This window comes from Eubalaena glacialis, chromosome 7 (assembly GCF_028564815.1).
Source record: "Eubalaena glacialis isolate mEubGla1 chromosome 7, mEubGla1.1.hap2.+ XY, whole genome shotgun sequence".
Classification (NCBI taxonomy): Eukaryota; Metazoa; Chordata; class Mammalia; order Artiodactyla; family Balaenidae; genus Eubalaena; species Eubalaena glacialis.
The window spans coordinates 41,326,336-41,342,877 of NC_083722.1; the positions used below are offsets into that span (position 1 = coordinate 41,326,336).

Sequence of the window (16,542 nt, forward strand, 5' to 3'; positions counted from 1 at the left end):
CTCTGCCACACAGAGATTCCAGTGCAAGGATCTGGACCTGGGAGAGTAATGCAGATGATAAACATATAAGGTGGAAGGGACCAGGAGAATGGATGGAGACAATTATGACAGAAGCGGCTGGTCAGAAAACGGCCAGGTATTTTCACATTTTATTAGCTACAGTATAGACCCTAGAGCTGCCTCATTTCCTCCCCTCCCCCCCACCCCCGCCAGGACAGGGTCAGACCTTCCCAGGAGCCCCTGCTTTTGCTGCCTGGGCCCGCTGGAACTCCTGCTGCAGCTGAGCAAGGGTCTCTCTCTGTTGCTCTGACTGTCGCTCTAGATCCCGGAGCTGGGATTCGTATCGCTTACTGAGGAAAGGCAAAAAAGCAAGTAAGGAGAAATTAGTGAGAGTTACTACTGAGGGTGCTGAAGGCAAGAAGGAGATTGATGGAAAACTTGAGATCTAAGGGGAGGATGGAGAAGAGGAGATACAAGGGAAGGGTTGGAGGAACTGGACAATTGAGGGCTACTCTGGAGAGCGACTCTACAATGGTTCCTCAACACCTTTATCCCAACGCATCAGCTACATCACAGGGGGGTGAAATAAAGACTCACATCTCAGCCGTGATGTAGTCCAGCCTTTTCCCCACTGTGGCCCGAGCTTCCCCCAGCTCCTGTTTGACCAGCACGGGACCCAGAAGTTTAAAGACCATATTGGATCCATCCAGCAGGGCCAGTTCCTGATGGAGGGGTGGGACATATATGATCAGAATTACTGCCAGGACAGGTCCCTCCTCACCCCATAAGTCCCAGTCTCTCACCTCTTTCACGATATTATTTTCTGTTAGTTGTGCCTCTAGTTTCTGCCTCCCTGACATGGATTTACTCAAGTCTGGCGGGTGGGAGGAAAGACGTTATTAGACACATCACATGCGCCACCCGACCCCCAAAATCCTGATGAGAAAATGATGCAGTTGAGGAAGTAGGCCAAGGACGGGGCGGCGAGTCAGTGGATGGGAAGAGTATAGAGGTGGGGATGGAACCGCACGCTGGGGCCGGGAGTAGGGGGGTGGGGTGGGGGCAGTGCAGAACACATTGTCTGGGTATGGCTTTGGGTTGTGAGGGAATTGGGGCGAGGCCACACCGACCCTGCTCCCTTACCCTTCTGTAGCTGTTGATATTTCTCCACTTCTCCCTGTAGCTTCTTCTGGATTAGCTCAGCCATGGCGGGGACGAAAGCCTGCGGGGAGCGGGAGGGGGGCGCTGGGTCTCACACTCTGGAAGGTACCCGAGCTCCCTTTTCTGGCCTGCGGAAATGACAGCCCTCCTGACAGGCAGCCTCCCGGGACACCGCAGTCTCTCCGGGTCCGGAATATCTGCTCCACCCCGGCCCCAGGGGGTGGCGGGTGAAACAGGACCCCAAACCCCTCAACCGAAACCCTGCCCCACTCACGTTCTCCCTTCAATATTGGTAAACCCGGAAGTAAACAACGAATGCCGGGAAAAGACGGCGCCGGAAGCTTTCGTCTGGCGCATGCCGGGAAATGTAGTTCTAACGTGTTTAATGAGCGGCGTTCCGCTGAAAAGACTGGATTTGGAAGGTTTTAGGCAAGATGGGGAAACCAAGCTGGAAAAAGAAACTGCACGGTTGCTTGGGTCCTGGCCCCGGACAGCCTCTCTTTCATTACTCGGGCATAAGCTGCTAAACGGGGGGGCGGGGCCAAGGCCCGCGGAGGCCCTCAGTGGCGAGCGCGCCCTCAGTCAAGATGGCGCCTAGAAGGCCTTAGACCTGGGGCGGCGCTGATTGGATGAGGGTCGGAGAACTTCCGGGAGTTCTCCATCCGATTGTGGGACAGCTGAGAGGAGTTTGCACGTGTATCGTGGTTCGAGTGGACTAGATGGAGACGGTCCCCAAGCCGGGCAGTCGTGTCCCGCCCAAGAAAGACAAACTTCAGGGCAAGAAGAAGGTAGAGACCTCCTTGGGGTGGAAGGGAAGTTTTTAGCTGCGGGGTTGGAGGGGCGGGGCGAGGGGCAGCGGACTATCGGGGATCCTGATCTGCCGGCAGAAACCGCGGCGATACTGGGAGGAAGAGACCACTCCGACCGCTGCCGGAGCCTCTCCAGGTCCCCCTCGTAAACGGAAGAGGAATCGAGAGCTCCGCCCCCAGAAGCCAAAGAACACTCACAGCACAAAGAAGTCTCGGATTTCCAAGAAGCCCCAGGTCCCGAAGAAACCACGGGAACGGAGGAGTCCAGGGCCTCAGCGGAGCTTGTCTGGGGTGAGCCTGGGACCTGATAGGGTGGCAAGGCAAGTCGCCTTGTGCTTGAGGGTACGAGGGTTGAGCCTGTTTCCTAATTGCCTCCTGCCTGCCCCAGGCCCAGGACCCATTTGCAGGCCCCGCCCCCGTCCCTGTGGAGGTGGTTCAGAAGTTCTGTCGCATTGACAAATCCAAAAAGGTGAGGACCAGTCGGAGAGTGAGGAGGGGTTGCAGGCAGGGAGTGTCTGGGTGAGTTGGATGGAGGCGGGGCCAGGTGGCTCTCCTGGGACCCCCATATCCCTTGGTTCTTCTCCGACTCCTTCTCCACCAACGATGTTGTAGCTGCCACGTTCTGAGACCAAAATCCGGAGCCGACTTGAGGCGGCTGAGGCTCAAGAAGAGGAAATAAGTGTCAAAGCTGCTCGTTCTGAGCTGCTGCTTGCTGAGGAACCTGGGTGAGTTCATTAGGACCCTAATGTGGGCCTCCCCAGCCCCTGCTTTATGGAGCTCTCATTTCTCATTTTTATGTTGGTACACCCACTTCATGTTAGGAAGCCTTAATGCACCCCTGATGCTCACTTGCAGGTTTCTGGAAGGAGAGGATGGGGAGGACACAGCAAAGATATGCCAGGCTGATATCGTGGAGGCTGTGGACATTGCAAGTGCAGCCAAAGTGAGCCTGAGGATGGAAAAGGGGCCAATGGGTTGATGGATGCAGAGTAAGATGGGAGTGGGGACTAGAAGAGAAAATTACCAAAGGGAGCCAATTCTTTCTTTTTTTTCTTTTCTTTCTTTTTTAGCATTTTGACTTGGACTTGAGACAGTTTGGACCCTACAGTCTTAATTACTCTCGAACTGGGAGGTAAGGAATTCCCGTTACTTCAGTCTTGCCCATCTCAGCCATACCAGTGTGTGTCTGGGTTGTTGATGTGGGGAGGGTGTTGTGATTTGCTTGCATGTGAGGGTGAGCGTGTTTGGCAGCATCTCTGCTCTCACCTGGCGAGGAGGAGCTGGCGTGGGGCAGACCTCTGAGCCCAGGTGCCGCCCTGAACTGACACCCTGCCTGTCCTCCAACTACAACAGACACCTGGCTTTCGGAGGGCGCCGGGGTCATGTGGCCGCCCTTGACTGGGTGACAAAGAAGCTCATGTGCGAGATCAACGTCATGGAGGCGGTGCGGGACATCCGGTCAGTGGCCTTGGTCAGCAGCGGTGGGGCTGAGACAACCCATCCCTGATTGAATGACAGCCGGTGACTCCCTTTCACGTTGTACCGTTACTCCGCTCTTCCCAGGTTTCTGCATTCGGAGGCACTGCTTGCTGTCGCCCAGAACCGCTGGCTTCACATTTATGACAACCAGGGCATCGAGCTCCATTGCATCCGCCGCTGTGACCGCATCACACGGCTTGAGTTCCTTCCTTTCCACTTCCTCCTGGCCACAGCTGTGAGTGGCTGCAGAGCACAGGGACCAGGTGGCAGCCCCTGAGAAGACTGACCATCCTCCCCTGGGGTCCCAGTAGAGGAAGGACAGAGGGCAATCAGGACTCATTTTCTCTCTCTCTTTTAGTCAGAGACAGGGTTTCTGACCTACCTGGATGTGTCAGTGGGAAAGATTGTGGCAGCTCTGAATGCTCGGGCTGGACGGCTCGACGTCATGACTCAGAACCCTTACAACGCCGTCATCCAACTGGGACACAGCAATGGTCGGTCCCTGGGTGAACTTTGACCCTGACCATCTTGTTCTACTTTTCTTTTCTTTTGTTTTTTTTTGTAGCTTGAGGGATCTTAGTTCTCCGACCAGGGATTGAACTTGGGCCCTCGGCATTGAAAGCTCTGAGTACTAACCACTGGACCGCCAGGGAATGCCCCTGCTTTTCTTCTATATTTGCTTTTAACGGCTCCCTTCAGGTTGCTCTTCTGCTTCCCTCTCTTGTTACTTCTTGGCCTTGAGTCCCCATCTTTCCCAGGTTTAATCACCTCAGCACCCTTTTAGTAACTAAAGTTCTCCTCTGATGCCCAGGGACTGTGTCTTTATGGAGCCCAGCCATGAAGGAGCCACTGGCAAAGATTCTCTGTCACCGTGGTGGGGTCCGGGCTGTGGCAGTAGATTCTACAGGCACGTAAGTCACTTGTTTGGGCCTGAGGTGCTGGGGGGTGAGGAGCGGTGTGTGTGTCACAGCTGGGCAGAAAGGAGTAGAAGGAGCACAGACTCTGCAGCCCAGCTGCTTGGGTTTAAATCCTGGTGTTATCCCTGACCAGCCACGTCAGCAAGCATGTTAGGTGACCTCGGTGTACCACACATTGTCCTCACCCTGAGACTGGGGATATGAGTGTCTCGCTCAAGGGCCAGAAGACTTTTTCTGTAAGGAGCCTGATAGTAAGTATTTTAGGCTTTGTTGGCAACGGGGCATAACTGAGTGATTTACGTAGGTCCTTAAATAACAAGAGGAAACAAAGGATTGCAAATTTTTAAGCAATGAAATTAGAAAAATAATTGAATGCAATATTTTTGTAATATAGGTCTACTCATGAGAAGAATTGGATTCCTGTTTTTGAGAATAACATTTGGTTTAATTGAGGTTGAAAGTTATTGTCCCAAATCATCCAACTCAATTGCAAATGTTTATCTACAGATGCCGATCTGTGGAGAGATGTTGCGTATGTTATCTTTGCAAACATCTTTTCGCACAGATAGATGATGAGATGAGTGGTACTTGAAACGCTCTCAAGTGAGATGCTTTACGTGGTGTCAGTCTTGACCACAATACTGTGCTGTCTTAGCACAAAAAGCAGTCACAGAACAAGTAACTGAATGAGTGTGACTGTGTCCCAATAAATCTTTATTTGTAGTTGCTGACATTGGAGTTTTCAAATAATTTTCATGTTTCAAAATATATTTCTTTTGATTTTTTTCCCCAACCACTTAAAAATGTAAAAACCATTCCTTACGGCTTGTGGGCTGTACAAAAATAGGTGGTGCGCTGGCTTTGTTGGCTCATGGGCCATAGTTTGCCAAGCCCGGGGCTTAGCTTAGAAAACTGTTGTAGGCGTGAACGGGAGTTAAGGCCTATAGAGTTGATCATGGTGCCTGGTGGGTAGGGAGCGCTGTTTCATCATCTTTGTCAAAGACAATCGTCCTCTTTAGGTCTGGCTGGTGATGTGAAGGGTTGGGGGTGGCAGGTCTACTTTGAATTTCCGCCTCACGACCGCTGTGAAGTCCTGACTGCTTTTCCCCTCCAGGGTCCCTCCAAGGTCTGTTTCTCGCCCTTCTCGCTGTCTCACAGTTTCTAGCCTCCGGTTCTTCCTCCTTCTTGTGTGTCCTGGGTGTTGATGTCAGAATACTCTTTCCCACATGGCTTTCCTCCTTTTACACCATTGCTCAGGAATCTTCTACATTAAGTATTAACTCCATAACCTTACTTTTAAGTTGTTTGATAGAAAATCAGGAAGAAGAAAAGCCCAGTGGCTACCAACTTATGAAAGCCTGCCAGATGCTCAGGCCTCCTGGGCCCCCCATAGTTGTGTCTCTGTGGACAAGTGGTTTGCTTCTGCCCCTTTTACTCCATGCCTGTGCCAGTCTGGTGCTAGGAGTGTCGGGGGCCCTGTCCTGAGGTTTTCTGCCTTCTGTGGGCCATTGGACCTGAGCTGGACTTGGCCTTCCCCGGGCTGCCTGGGTCAGCTACTCCTGTGCTCAGGGCTCCATCAGTTCGTTCACGGAGGTTTGGTCAACAGCCTGACACCAGACAGCTCTGGTCCTTGGTCTTAGGCCCACCCCGGCTTAGCTCTGGTCCTCCTCAGGGGTGTCTCAGACCAGCCACAGGGGCTCCAGAGATGAGGCTGACTGTCGTCCTCAGCTGGCTTTCTGGAAGCTTGCCTTAGGACTAGATTGGACTCGCAAAGCTGAAGTGTTTCTTGCAAGTTCAGTAGCGTGGTAGTGTGGCCTTGGATACCCATCTGGCCACTGGGTGGGCATTTGCACAGGGGATCCCAGAGCTGGGTGTGTTTGGGGCAAGAGCCAGCGTGTGCTCCTGAGTTGTTGGCTCAGTGAAGGGTGTGACCCTGTGTCCCAGGAGCCCTCCAGAAGTCCTGGTTTGTGCTGATGGCCTCTCCCTCGGGTGGAGCTGGGCCCTGATTGTCTTGTCAGGACAAGTATCCAGCTGGGCCTCTCTTTGGCCCCATCACAGGCCAAGTCTCTGCTCAAGTAGGAACTCCTTCTTAGTGTCTTCCTCCTGGGTTCACAGCCAAGGCTAAGAGGAGGATCTTTGGCTTCTGGCAAACATACATCCCCTGGCCTGGCTGGTCCCCCTTTAGCCTTCCTGAGGAGCAACTTGAACATCAATAGAAACTCCAACCTCTGCAAGTAAATGACTTGCATGGTACATGCTTCCTTGAGAGGATTTGGTCACCAACCTTGCCCACCCTCCTTCCAGGGAAGGGGGCGGGGCAGGGTCCTCTAGTGCATCACTTCCTTGCTTCCTAAGGAGGTTTTCTCAAGTCCATGCAGTCTCCACCTTGTGGCCTGTTATTGCCGGAGAGCAGCTTTGGGAACTATATCCCGTCCGACCTTCAGGAGCCCCTGTAATTTGTCCCCTCCTGGGCCTCCTGGCCCTATTTCCCACCAGCCCGGAAAACAAACCCCTGCTTCCATCTTCCTGTCTCCATGCTCTGATGTTCATTCATTTGTACTTGCTATACATGCATCTCTGTTTCTTGTGCTTTCTTGAGAATTACCTAGAATGGCTCAAATCCCACGAAGCCCTCCCTGACCACTGCCATGAGCCCTTCCCGCTGCTTACCGATGGGCTGCCTGTCTATGCGGTGGGACCTCACACCTGGGTGTAGATTGTTGTGTGTGTCTTCCCTTTCATTCACATGTCGTGAGTGGGTAAGAGCAGAGGCACTAAAGACACAGGTCTGACTTGAATTCTGGCTCTACCACTCACCCTGATTTCCTTTCTCTGAGCTAGCTTCAGTTTCTTCTCTGTAAAAGGGAAATGAAGATAGTACAGCTGCGTGACGCCTCACTGAGAGGAGGCGCGTGGGGTGTGTGGTGTGATGGTAGTGATTACTGTCATTGTTGGTCTTCTTCTCCTCAACCAGACCTGATGCCTGGACTTGGCCACAGGCCTGCCCAGTAAGCTCATACTATGGATTAATCACCCCCCCTTGCCCCCAGGCACATGGCCACCTCTGGCCTGGACCACCAGCTGAAGGTCTTTGACCTGCGAGGGACGTTCCAGCCTCTGAGCGCTCGGACCCTGCCCCAGGGAGCGGGGCACCTGGCCTTCTCCCAGCGGGGACTGCTGGCTGCAGGAACGGGCGATGTGGTCAACATATGGGCAGGACAGGGCAAGGCCAGCCCGCCGTCCCTGGAGCAGCCCTACCTCACCCACCGGCTCTCGGGCCACGTGCATGGCCTTCAGTTCTGCCCCTTTGAAGATGTGCTGGGAGTGGGGCACAGCGGGGGCATCACCAGCATGCTGGTCCCTGGTGAGTGGGCAGGGCTGGGGCTCTAAGTGGATGACCTCGGGATGGAAGCTGGAGTGGGCCTGACCCTGAGACAGCTGGGGGCCAGGGGCTTGCTCAGGCTGGAGCAGGTTCCTGTTTACAGTTCCGTGCTTCCTCCTCCCTCCAGGGGCTGCTGAGCCCAACTTCGACGGCCTGGAGAGTAACCCATACAGGAGCCGGAAGCAGCGCCAGGAGTGGGAGGTGAAGGCCCTACTGGAGAAGGTGAGGAAGTGGCTGCGTGTGGTTTGGTGCCGGGGGTCTTGGGAAGAGTGGGCTTCAGCGGCGTCTCTGGTTTCCAGCCCTCTTTGGTGTCACCCTCCTGTGACTCCTTACGCATTCCTGTCCCTCTGTGACACACCCAGGTACCTGCAGAGCTCATTTGTCTGGACCCACGAGCCCTGGCAGAGGTTGATGTCATCTCTCTGGAGCAGGAAAAGAAAGAACGGCTAGAGAGGCTGGTATGGAGCAGGCCCCCGAGGGCCCGGGCCTTCCTCACCCCCACATCCTGTCCCCACCATGTCCTCAGAAGTGCAGTTCCCTGCTTTGGAAGTCTGTTTCAGGTTTCACTCCTGTCCCCTCCCTCAGGGCTACGATCCCGACACCAAGCCTCCCTTCCAGCCAAAGCCAAAGCAGAAGGGCCGCAGCTCCACAGCAAGTCTGGTGAAGAGGAAGAGGAAGGTCATGGATGAGGAACACAGGGTAAGTGAGCACTGGGGGATGGGCCGGGTGGCCTGTGGGCTATGCCCTCCTGCTTGTACCTTTGGCCTTGCCAGCCTGCCACTTCTCACCTCGCCCCTTTCTCCCCACTCCAGGACAAAGTCCGGCAGAGCCTGGAGCAGCAGCCGCAGAAGCAAGAGAAGGCCAAGCCCGTGGGGGCCCGGCCATCTGCCCTGGACAGATTTGTGTGCTGAGCCAGGCTCCAGGGGTTCCTGGGAACAACGTTCTCTCCCCAAGAGCACCTGTGGGGAATGACCTGTTCCCTGGAATGAGGAGGGAGCAGTGAGCCCCCTCCCCCACAGGGGGTGGAAAGCTGACTCCTGGGGGTGGCGGGGAGAGAGCTTGGTATTAAACAGGAAGGTGGGTTTTTGGATAACATGTCTGGATCATCCTGTGGACCTGTTCCCTTCCCATGTCCGGCCTGGGGCTGCTCTCGGACGCGAGGGGTCGTGGTGTCTTGCTTCTACCCTCACCCCTATCTTGTGGTCGCTGTGGCTTTAGTCTGGCTCTCTAGGGCCTTCCTCCAGGGAGAGGCTCTCCTCCCTCTCCCACATCCCTGGAGATGTCCTTTCCATCCAGCAGGCTCTGGTAGCCTTCAGGCTCCCCAGGTTTGTGATCTGAGACTGCTGGTGAGGACCACACTGTACTCGAAGAGGAAAAGAGACAAGTTTATTGAGGGGCTTGTGCCCCTCCCCTGCCGTGGCTGGAGAGAACAACCCAGCATGTGTGGCTCTTCCTGATGACCATCTTTGGGGCTGGCAGGCCAGGCAGCCCCCTAGGTGTCTCCTGTATCCCTCAGTCTTCAGTGACAGACTAAGCATCTGATGTAGGGCAACCAATCAGCTGCAGCCAGCTAGAGCCTCTGCCTTGGGCCCGGGAGAGAGAAGGTGGTGAGGGTGCTGGCTGGACTCTCAGCTCCTCGCCCCTCTCCTGGGCGCCCAGGCCCTCTCAGCTGTGAAGCCAGGCTATTACCCGGCATCGGAGGATGCCGAGGACTCCCTGGAGCCAGGAGCAGAAGGGTACAGTTCTTTCCCCGTCAGAGCCACCCACCAGCTTCCAGGCTTCCTGCATCTCCCAGGGGTCCAACTTGTGGGATGTCAGCAGGAATTTCCCATAGCAGCACCGATCCAGGGGGTAGTGGGTGGCACCAGCCAGCTTGACACAGTGGGTTGGGGCGAGGCCTCCTCGTCGGGCACTTAACCCCACAAAGACATCCTCCAGTGGCAGAGGGGGTGCCCGGCTGGCTACCTTCAGTATGAGCTGCACAGCAGAAGCCGATAGCACATAGCCCGTGCCTGAGGCGTAGGGGGGAAAGGGGCCCCAGGTGGGAGGCCACTGTTCCTCTGATATCTGGTGCTTGCCCCCTGGTGTCCGAGAGGGGTGCACCCGCCAATGCACACGGCCCAGGTACAAGAGAGGCACGGGCTGGCTCGCCAAGGTGGGGCCTCCTTCCCACTTTTCATCTCCAACTTTCGCCTTTCTCAGGGGCCCCATGCCCCTTTCCCATTGCTCCCAGCGGCCTCCTCGCCGGACCAGTTCTGATACCAGTTCAGGGACATTGACGAACACATCATCGTCGGTCTTGAGGATGTAGCGGGCCACAGGGCAGTGTTTGTCGGCCCAGTTCAGCCCGCTGAGGGTCTTGAGAGTGAGGTTGCGGTAGGAATCCTGGAAGGCCGCCTGCATTATGTCCCCCTGGGCTGCTGACTCCCGCGCCAGGTCGTTCCCGCGCGAGCCCCAGCTGGGCTCTCCCAGCAGAAAGACAGTCTGCACCCTGAGCCCTCGGGCCTCGCGCAGCCGGCCCCACGAGGCCCGAATGGCGTTTCTCTGGTTCAGGTTCTCCGGGGCCGTGCAAACCAGGATTAGCAGGAAGGGCGGGGGGCCGGGACCGCCGCACGCCTCCTCGTTGGGGATCAGGAGGCGGGGCAGGGTCAGGGGCGGCCCCGGCGAGGCCGGGCCTGGGAGCAGGGAGGCTAGCGAGAGGCTCAGCAGCTCCTCCCCGATGCCCGAGGGCCCAAAGAGCGTCCAGACAATCACGAGCAGCAGGGCGACCAGGAGGAGGTGCCGGAAAAGGCTGAGGCGCATGGTGCGGCGCAGTCAGAGGGGACCTGGAGGGAAAGATGGAATGCGGTTAGAGGGCGGAGAGTGCAGCTCTAGGACACCTGGGTCCCTAACCGGCCACGCCAGGGCTGGGGCGGGCCGAGGGTACGGCCTGCACCAGCGCCCTAAGGTGCTGGCGCGGGAGGCGGCGCGGCGGGGCCCATGGCTGCAGCTGTAGGGAGGTTACCTTGTCGGCTCGGCCGCGGAGGCCCGGCTCCATGGCCGGCGGGTTTCCGCTTCACCAGTCACCTCCCCCGTCCTCGGCAGCGGCCTAGTCCCGCCCCTCTCGCTGGGAGGGCGTGGCGTGCGCGTCCCCGGCAACCCTGTCAGAAGCTTCGCAGCCGCGCGGCAAGCAGAATGCAGAGAGGAGGGAGCGGGTGGTGCAGAAGTGGGGTCTTTCCCGAAACTGGGCAAGAATGGAATTGGACCCGCGGGCCTCGGGCACAGCGGACGAACGCTGTGCAGCCGGAACGGCAGCGGCTGCCTCGCAACCACGCGCCACCCCCACCAACCCCCGCCCTGCCGCTCAGTTCTTCCGGGTCACCAAAATCAGCATCTCCCACCAGCTCGCAGAAACCTAGGGTGGTAAAGACCTGGAAATACCTAAGCGGCAACCGGCTAGGCTCAACTACCTACACAAGCCTCAACACCCTGCAAGCCAACAATAGGGAGCCTAGTCTTGAAAACCATGAGGGCTCCTCCTCGAGGATGAGCCTGTTGGTTGCCCCTTCTCCCACCCACCTGGAGAGCGTGCACCACTAGGTAAAACGTTGCTTCCCATTGTGGGGAGTGGCAACAGCATAGCTTTAACCAAAACCAAGGACACTGGGCAGCTGAGTGGGGAAATCAAGCAGGAGGGAAAATGACCAACAGGGCCCAGTGTGAGAACATGTTCCCTATTAGTGTCTCCAGAAAAATGCAAAGAACCATAAAGAAGGAAGCCGTAACTGTATAAACTATTTATTAACAGACAATGCCCACAAATTTATTTCTTCTTGGACACACCCACGGTGCGGCCACGGCGGCCTGTGGTCTTGGTGTGCTGGCCTCGTACACGAAGTCTGCAGGTGAGAAAAGAGAAGGGTTACAGGTCTTACACCATACAAAACAAACGTCTGGGAAAAGACAGAGCATGAGAATTCCCTGGGAGTCTAGGGACAGGCAGAGATGAGCCCCCGCCCCACTCACCCCCAGAAGTGGCGTAGCCCTCGGTGGGCCCTAATCTTCTTCAGTCGCTCCAGGTCTTCACGGAGCTTGTTGTCCAGACCGTTGGCCAGGACCTGGATACAGAGGAGATGGTGAGGTATGCTTGTTCTACCCCCTGGCTTATGACCAATTCTAACTGGACACCCTGCTTTTCTCTAATCTCTCCCATCTTAATACACACCTGGCTGTATTTTCCATCCTTCACGTCCTTCTGTCTGTTTAAGAACCAGTCTGGGATCTTGTATTGGCGTGGATTCTGCATAATGGTGATCACACGTTCCACCTGGCAGGCAGGACAAGGGTCAGGTCCAGATGGTCTCCCCGCCCCCTCCCCATAGGCCCAACCCCCAGCCCCCCTTCCTTGTCCTCACCTCATCCTCAGTGAGCTCTCCTGCCCTCTTGGTGAGGTCGATGTCTGCTTTCCTCAACACCACATGAGCATATCTTCGCCCCACACCCTAAGGAAAGGTTTCAGAGTCGGATGAGTCTGATTTTTTGGGTTTCCTTTATAGACCCATGATTCAAAAAGCATAGAAAGGTAGGTCCTAAAATAACCTAGTGCCTTGTACTTTTCCAGATACAAAGCCTAATCATTAAAAGAGAAAAAGTTTTGTTCAGAGGCAGGGCTGGACCAGAGAACTTGGGGCAGATACCCCTTGAAAGCCCAATCTTTTTTTCCCACATTGCCCAGCATACAGACGTAGTTGTAAATGCTGCTGTTAAGACAATACAGCAGCACCCAAGAATGGCACCTCCTAATTTCTGCATCGTGGAGGATGAAGCTGATGTCCCTCAGAGCTGATGTAGCACCAAGGCAGCAAGACTAGGGTATTTTGAATTAATAGGGTTGATTAAGGGGTAGGAATGTCAGTTGCTCATGATGTCTAAGGGCCACGGGCCATGATCCTTTGGGCAGGTCACTGCACGATCAAAATAAACGAACACTTAAATCGGTGACATCGTATCACCACCACCACTGGTACTCCTTGCCACCTGAATTCACAAGCCAAATAGACTTGGATAGTGAAGGACTGTGTGCTGGGTTGAATAGTGTCCCACCAAATGTATGTCCATCCGGAACCTCAAAACGTTACTTTATTTTGAAATATAGTTTGTTAAAATGAGGTCATACTGGATTAAATCCAATGACTGGTGTTCTTATCAAAAGAGAGGACACAGACACAGAGGGAAGAAGGCATGTGATAAGAGGCGAGACACTAGAGTGATGCAGCTGTAACACAAAGAAACCAAGGATGTTTGGCATCCAGAACTGAGAGATTAAGTTTCTGTTGTTTGAAGCCAACCAGTCTGTGTTACAAAGGCCCCAGGAAACTGAAATAGATGGTATTTCCCCTCTGTAAGAAAGTGCCCAGAAAGTCAAATTACCAGATTGATTTGGAAGAGACTAGGATCTTAAGTCTCTCTCAAACTTTAATTCTCTTCTTTCTACTTTTAAGTGTTTAAAACTTTCCATAAACAAGTTCTTAAAAAAGTTGCTGTCAAGCTAAGATTTTTGAAAGCCCTATTTAGATACTGGCTTGCCAACTTCCTAAGTTAGACCCCCAGATCCCCTTTACTCTGCCCCAAGCAGACCACCCTTATTCTCTCCATCCAGAAGAGTACACTACAGGAAATCATCACTTTCTCATCTTTGTAGCTCAAGGGCCTGGACCATATAACAGAAGAGTTGATACTAACTTCATACTAGTCTCTGAAACCCAGTCATTGTGACCAATTCCGACCCCCTCCATGTTTCCAAACAATCCACAGACAACAGTTATCATCCTGATTTAGAGAAAGAGCAGAACAACCAACCTTAAGGAATATTCATAGCAAAAGTGTACAAATGGAAACAAAACAACAAAGGGATCATGGCACAGAATAACCTTGCAGGTGTGTATTACCTCTCAGCAAATACCCTCTTCTGCTTGTGCCAACTTCAATACTTCACCTTTCCCTGGCCAATTAGCCTTGCTCCTCTAACTACATTTTTTTGAGGAACCCCTCCTTATACTCAACCTCCCCCGGCAACTTTCTTCCAATTTCTAAGTATTACCCTGCCCTACATTCCAGATCATTAACAAAAGACCACCTGCAAAGGTGGTGGAGCAACAGGGCTCCCATACACTTCTGGTAGAAAGTGTAAATTGATACGACCACTTTGGAAAACTGTTTAGCAGTATTTACTAAAGCTAAACATATACATGTCCTATATACCTACCAAAAATGTAGATGGATGTTCTTTAAGAATGTATATGTACATGTACTAGAACATTTGTAACAGCACTATATGTAATAGCTAAAAACTGCCCCCCCCCCAAAAAAGACCACCTGCAAGCTTCAGTTGTCTCACCAGAGTAAGAGCCAGCAAAGGCTGACTTTCCACACAATTAGCAATGGCCCTAGTACCTGTCTATATCTAATCTTTCCCAGTGATAAGTAGGCCATCAAGTTAATAAAAAGATTTCTTATCAAAATACTCATTAAGTATCGGAAACTGCTTTGGTTAAACTGTTTTAAGCTGACTACAAAGGTTGACACATACTTAAGGTAACAAATAACAAACTAATTAATTTCAAAGAGGCAGAGGAAGGGTTTAACAGAAGCATCCTACTAACCATGCTCATCTTTTATTTTCACTATCTCATCTACAGCCTTTAAAAAGGGAACAGGCGGGCTTCCCTGGTGGCGCAGTGGTTGAGAATCTGCCTGCCAGTGCAGGGGACATGGGTTTGAGCCCTGGTCTGGGAGGATCCCACATGCCGCGGAGCGACTGGACCTGTGAGCCACAACTGCTGAGCCTGCGCGTCTGGAGCCTGTGCTCCGCAACGAGAGGCCGTAATGGTGAGAGGCCCGCGCACCGCGATGAGGAGTGGCCCCCGCTTGCCACAACTAGAGAAACCCCTCGCACAGAAACGAAGACCCAACACAGCCAAAAATAAATAAATAAATTAAAAAAAAAAAAAAAAAAAGGAACAGGCAACCTCACAGATACAGTGGGCTCAGTTCCAGACCATGCCAAACAGTGACTATTGCAATAAAGGGAGCTACACAATATATTTTGGCTTCCCAGCACATGTAAAAGTTATGTAGTCTATTAAGGGAGCAATAGCCTTACGTCTCAAAAAACCCCATACATACCTTAATTAAAAAATACCTCATTACTATAAAGTGGTAACCATCACCTGAGCCTTCAGCAAGTCTAAATATTTTTGCAATAGTGACACCAAAGGCCACTGATCACAGATCACCATTAACAAATATAGCAATGAAAACGTGTGAAATATTGCAAGAATTACCAAAATGTGACAGAGACACCAAGTGAGCAAATGCTGTTGGAAAACTGACTTCCTTGAGACAGGGTTGCCACAAAAAAACACATTATTGCTAAGCACGATAAAATGAGGTAAGCCTGTACTGTATTTCACACTGCCTTACTAGTTTCACAGAACAAAAGGAAGCAGTCTTCATATGTACCATTTAAGAATGAAAGCTGTGCTCCTTGATTTACAGAATGAAAAAGTAAATGCGATGGATCTTATAAACAAAAGCTTATGATATACTGTTTTAAATTAACAACCTATCTATAAAATACTTATAATGGTGTCCTGTCATGACATAGTGACACCTCCCATCTCCCAACTTAGAATCTCTCGGCATTTCTACTCACCCTTCAAAATGTACAATTATCCAATTCCTAGGATATACACATTTCCCAGGAAGGATTGCTGTTACGACGCACTGGGGAAGAGGGGCAGAAACCAAATCTAGCACGGACCTTACAAGCTGATTGATGGCTGATGGTCCAGGAAGTTTTTAGTGAATTCAGGTATAGACAACCAAACCCATTCCCCATCCCCTAGGTGAAATACATTGGCTTGACCTGAGACTATTCTTTGGCTTTTATCACTTACCTTTTGGGGCAAATATGGTTAAGGGATTAAGGGGACTAGTTGCGCTCTTAACCATTCTTTTTTTACCCAGCAGACGAGGTGATCTGGTTGGGACTTCCTCCACCTTGCCTTAACGACAGCTCAATTGTTAACAACCCAAGTTTCACTTACAACCCAAGCAGCCCTTACCCTACTTTACCTTAATTGCAGTGATGGCAAAGGCAATTTTCCGCCGCCCATCGATGTTGGTGTTGAGTACTCGCAAAATGTGCTGGAACTTCTCGGGGATTACTAGAGACTGACAGAGATTCGGGGAGAAATTAGACACCGTGAACTACCATTAAACCGTAACCTCAAACACGAGCGTTAAGCTTGTCACACAGAGAGCAAGAAGCCCCCGTCAGGTTTTCACGACACAAAAAACTCCTCAGTCCTGCAGACAGCAGGAGCATCAAGTGTTCAGGCTTGGAAAAACGCAACCTCCGGGAGGAAGCACGTCTCCTGCCCGTTCTCAAAGTACACTCTGAGTGGCGGAGGCCGGAGGGCCCCACTCACACCCAAGCCTTTCCAGCGCCCGGGAAGTGACTTCCTCTGGCCCCACTCCCCAGAACTGGATGTCTTTAGTCGTCCTTTTCCAGGGGTGCGATCCAAGGCTCCACACAGAAAGCTGCAGGCCCCCAGGGTAGGACATTTTCGGCCCCCTGACAGCAGACCTTCCTTGCCCCGGTTCCGATGTCGCTAGATCCCCGTACCGATTCCAGTCTTACCATGGCGGCGGCCCCAGCGACGGCGTGTAGGCCTCCAGTGGAAGAGAGAACGGAAGTGACGTAGCAGCACTATATCGCTACCAGTCGGAAGGGGCGGAGCGATCTTGATGA

The 16,542-nt window shown here is 53.0% G+C and overlaps 4 protein-coding genes across 4 annotated transcripts; 1 reads left to right on the forward strand and 3 right to left on the reverse strand.

Moving 5' to 3' along the window:
• Positions 1 to 178: 178 nt before the first annotated feature.
• Positions 179 to 1,448, reverse strand: PFDN6 (prefoldin subunit 6). The gene is made up of 4 exons (XM_061195155.1): positions 1,144 to 1,448; positions 804 to 874; positions 598 to 722; positions 179 to 350 (listed from the first exon to the last, which is right to left on the reverse strand). Exons 1-4 carry the CDS (start codon positions 1,205 to 1,207, stop codon positions 221 to 223), a joined length of 390 nt encoding a protein of 129 aa, XP_061051138.1. The 5' UTR covers positions 1,208 to 1,448; the 3' UTR covers positions 179 to 220.
• Positions 1,449 to 1,831: 383 nt separating this feature from the next.
• On the forward strand, positions 1,832 to 8,841 carry WDR46 (WD repeat domain 46). Its single transcript, XM_061195156.1, has 15 exons — positions 1,832 to 1,949; positions 2,049 to 2,261; positions 2,359 to 2,439; positions 2,583 to 2,695; positions 2,826 to 2,913; positions 3,041 to 3,102; positions 3,324 to 3,428; positions 3,534 to 3,684; positions 3,808 to 3,943; positions 4,261 to 4,360; positions 7,417 to 7,730; positions 7,876 to 7,970; positions 8,111 to 8,206; positions 8,334 to 8,447; positions 8,561 to 8,841. The coding sequence occupies exons 1-15, from the start codon at positions 1,881 to 1,883 to the stop codon at positions 8,657 to 8,659; spliced, it is 1,836 nt and encodes a 611-aa protein (XP_061051139.1). The 5' UTR covers positions 1,832 to 1,880; the 3' UTR covers positions 8,660 to 8,841.
• A 470-nt stretch (positions 8,842 to 9,311) lies between these two features.
• B3GALT4 (beta-1,3-galactosyltransferase 4) lies at positions 9,312 to 10,804 on the reverse strand. The gene is made up of 2 exons (XM_061195157.1): positions 10,753 to 10,804; positions 9,312 to 10,573 (listed from the first exon to the last, which is right to left on the reverse strand). The coding sequence occupies exon 2, from the start codon at positions 10,548 to 10,550 to the stop codon at positions 9,414 to 9,416; it is 1,137 nt and encodes a 378-aa protein (XP_061051140.1). The 5' UTR covers positions 10,551 to 10,573; positions 10,753 to 10,804; the 3' UTR covers positions 9,312 to 9,413.
• Positions 10,805 to 11,509: 705 nt separating this feature from the next.
• RPS18 (ribosomal protein S18) lies at positions 11,510 to 16,519 on the reverse strand. The gene is made up of 6 exons (XM_061196409.1): positions 16,432 to 16,519; positions 15,864 to 15,962; positions 12,143 to 12,229; positions 11,953 to 12,054; positions 11,754 to 11,845; positions 11,510 to 11,626 (listed from the first exon to the last, which is right to left on the reverse strand). The coding sequence occupies exons 1-6, from the start codon at positions 16,432 to 16,434 to the stop codon at positions 11,551 to 11,553; spliced, it is 459 nt and encodes a 152-aa protein (XP_061052392.1). The 5' UTR covers positions 16,435 to 16,519; the 3' UTR covers positions 11,510 to 11,550.
• Positions 16,520 to 16,542: the final 23 nt, after the last annotated feature.

Bases quoted from the DNA above. Each gene is read 5' to 3' on its own strand.
- WDR46 (XM_061195156.1), top strand. From the start codon at position 1,881: ATGGAGACGGTCCCCAAGCCGGGCAGTCGTGTCCCGCCCAAGAAAGAC. The intron at 2,696-2,825 runs GTGAGTTCATTA...GCTCACTTGCAG, and splicing joins CTGCTTGCTGAGGAACCTGG to GTTTCTGGAAGGAGAGGATG. The intron at 4,361-7,416 runs GTAAGTCACTTG...CCTTGCCCCCAG, and splicing joins GCAGTAGATTCTACAGGCAC to GCACATGGCCACCTCTGGCC.
- RPS18 (XM_061196409.1), bottom strand. The intron at 12,055-12,142 runs GTGAGGACAAGG...CCTGCCTGCCAG, and splicing joins GAGAGCTCACTGAGGATGAG to GTGGAACGTGTGATCACCAT. The intron at 11,846-11,952 runs GTGTGTATTAAG...CTCTGTATCCAG, and splicing joins AGGATGGAAAATACAGCCAG to GTCCTGGCCAACGGTCTGGA.
- B3GALT4 (XM_061195157.1), bottom strand. From the start codon at position 10,550: ATGCGCCTCAGCCTTTTCCGGCACCTCCTCCTGGTCGCCCTGCTGCTC.
- PFDN6 (XM_061195155.1), bottom strand. From the start codon at position 1,207: ATGGCTGAGCTAATCCAGAAGAAGCTACAGGGAGAAGTGGAGAAATAT. The intron at 875-1,143 runs GTAAGGGAGCAG...CCCACCCGCCAG, and splicing joins ATATCAACAGCTACAGAAGG to ACTTGAGTAAATCCATGTCA. The intron at 351-597 runs GTGAGTCTTTAT...GCCTTTCCTCAG, and splicing joins GACTACATCACGGCTGAGAT to TAAGCGATACGAATCCCAGC.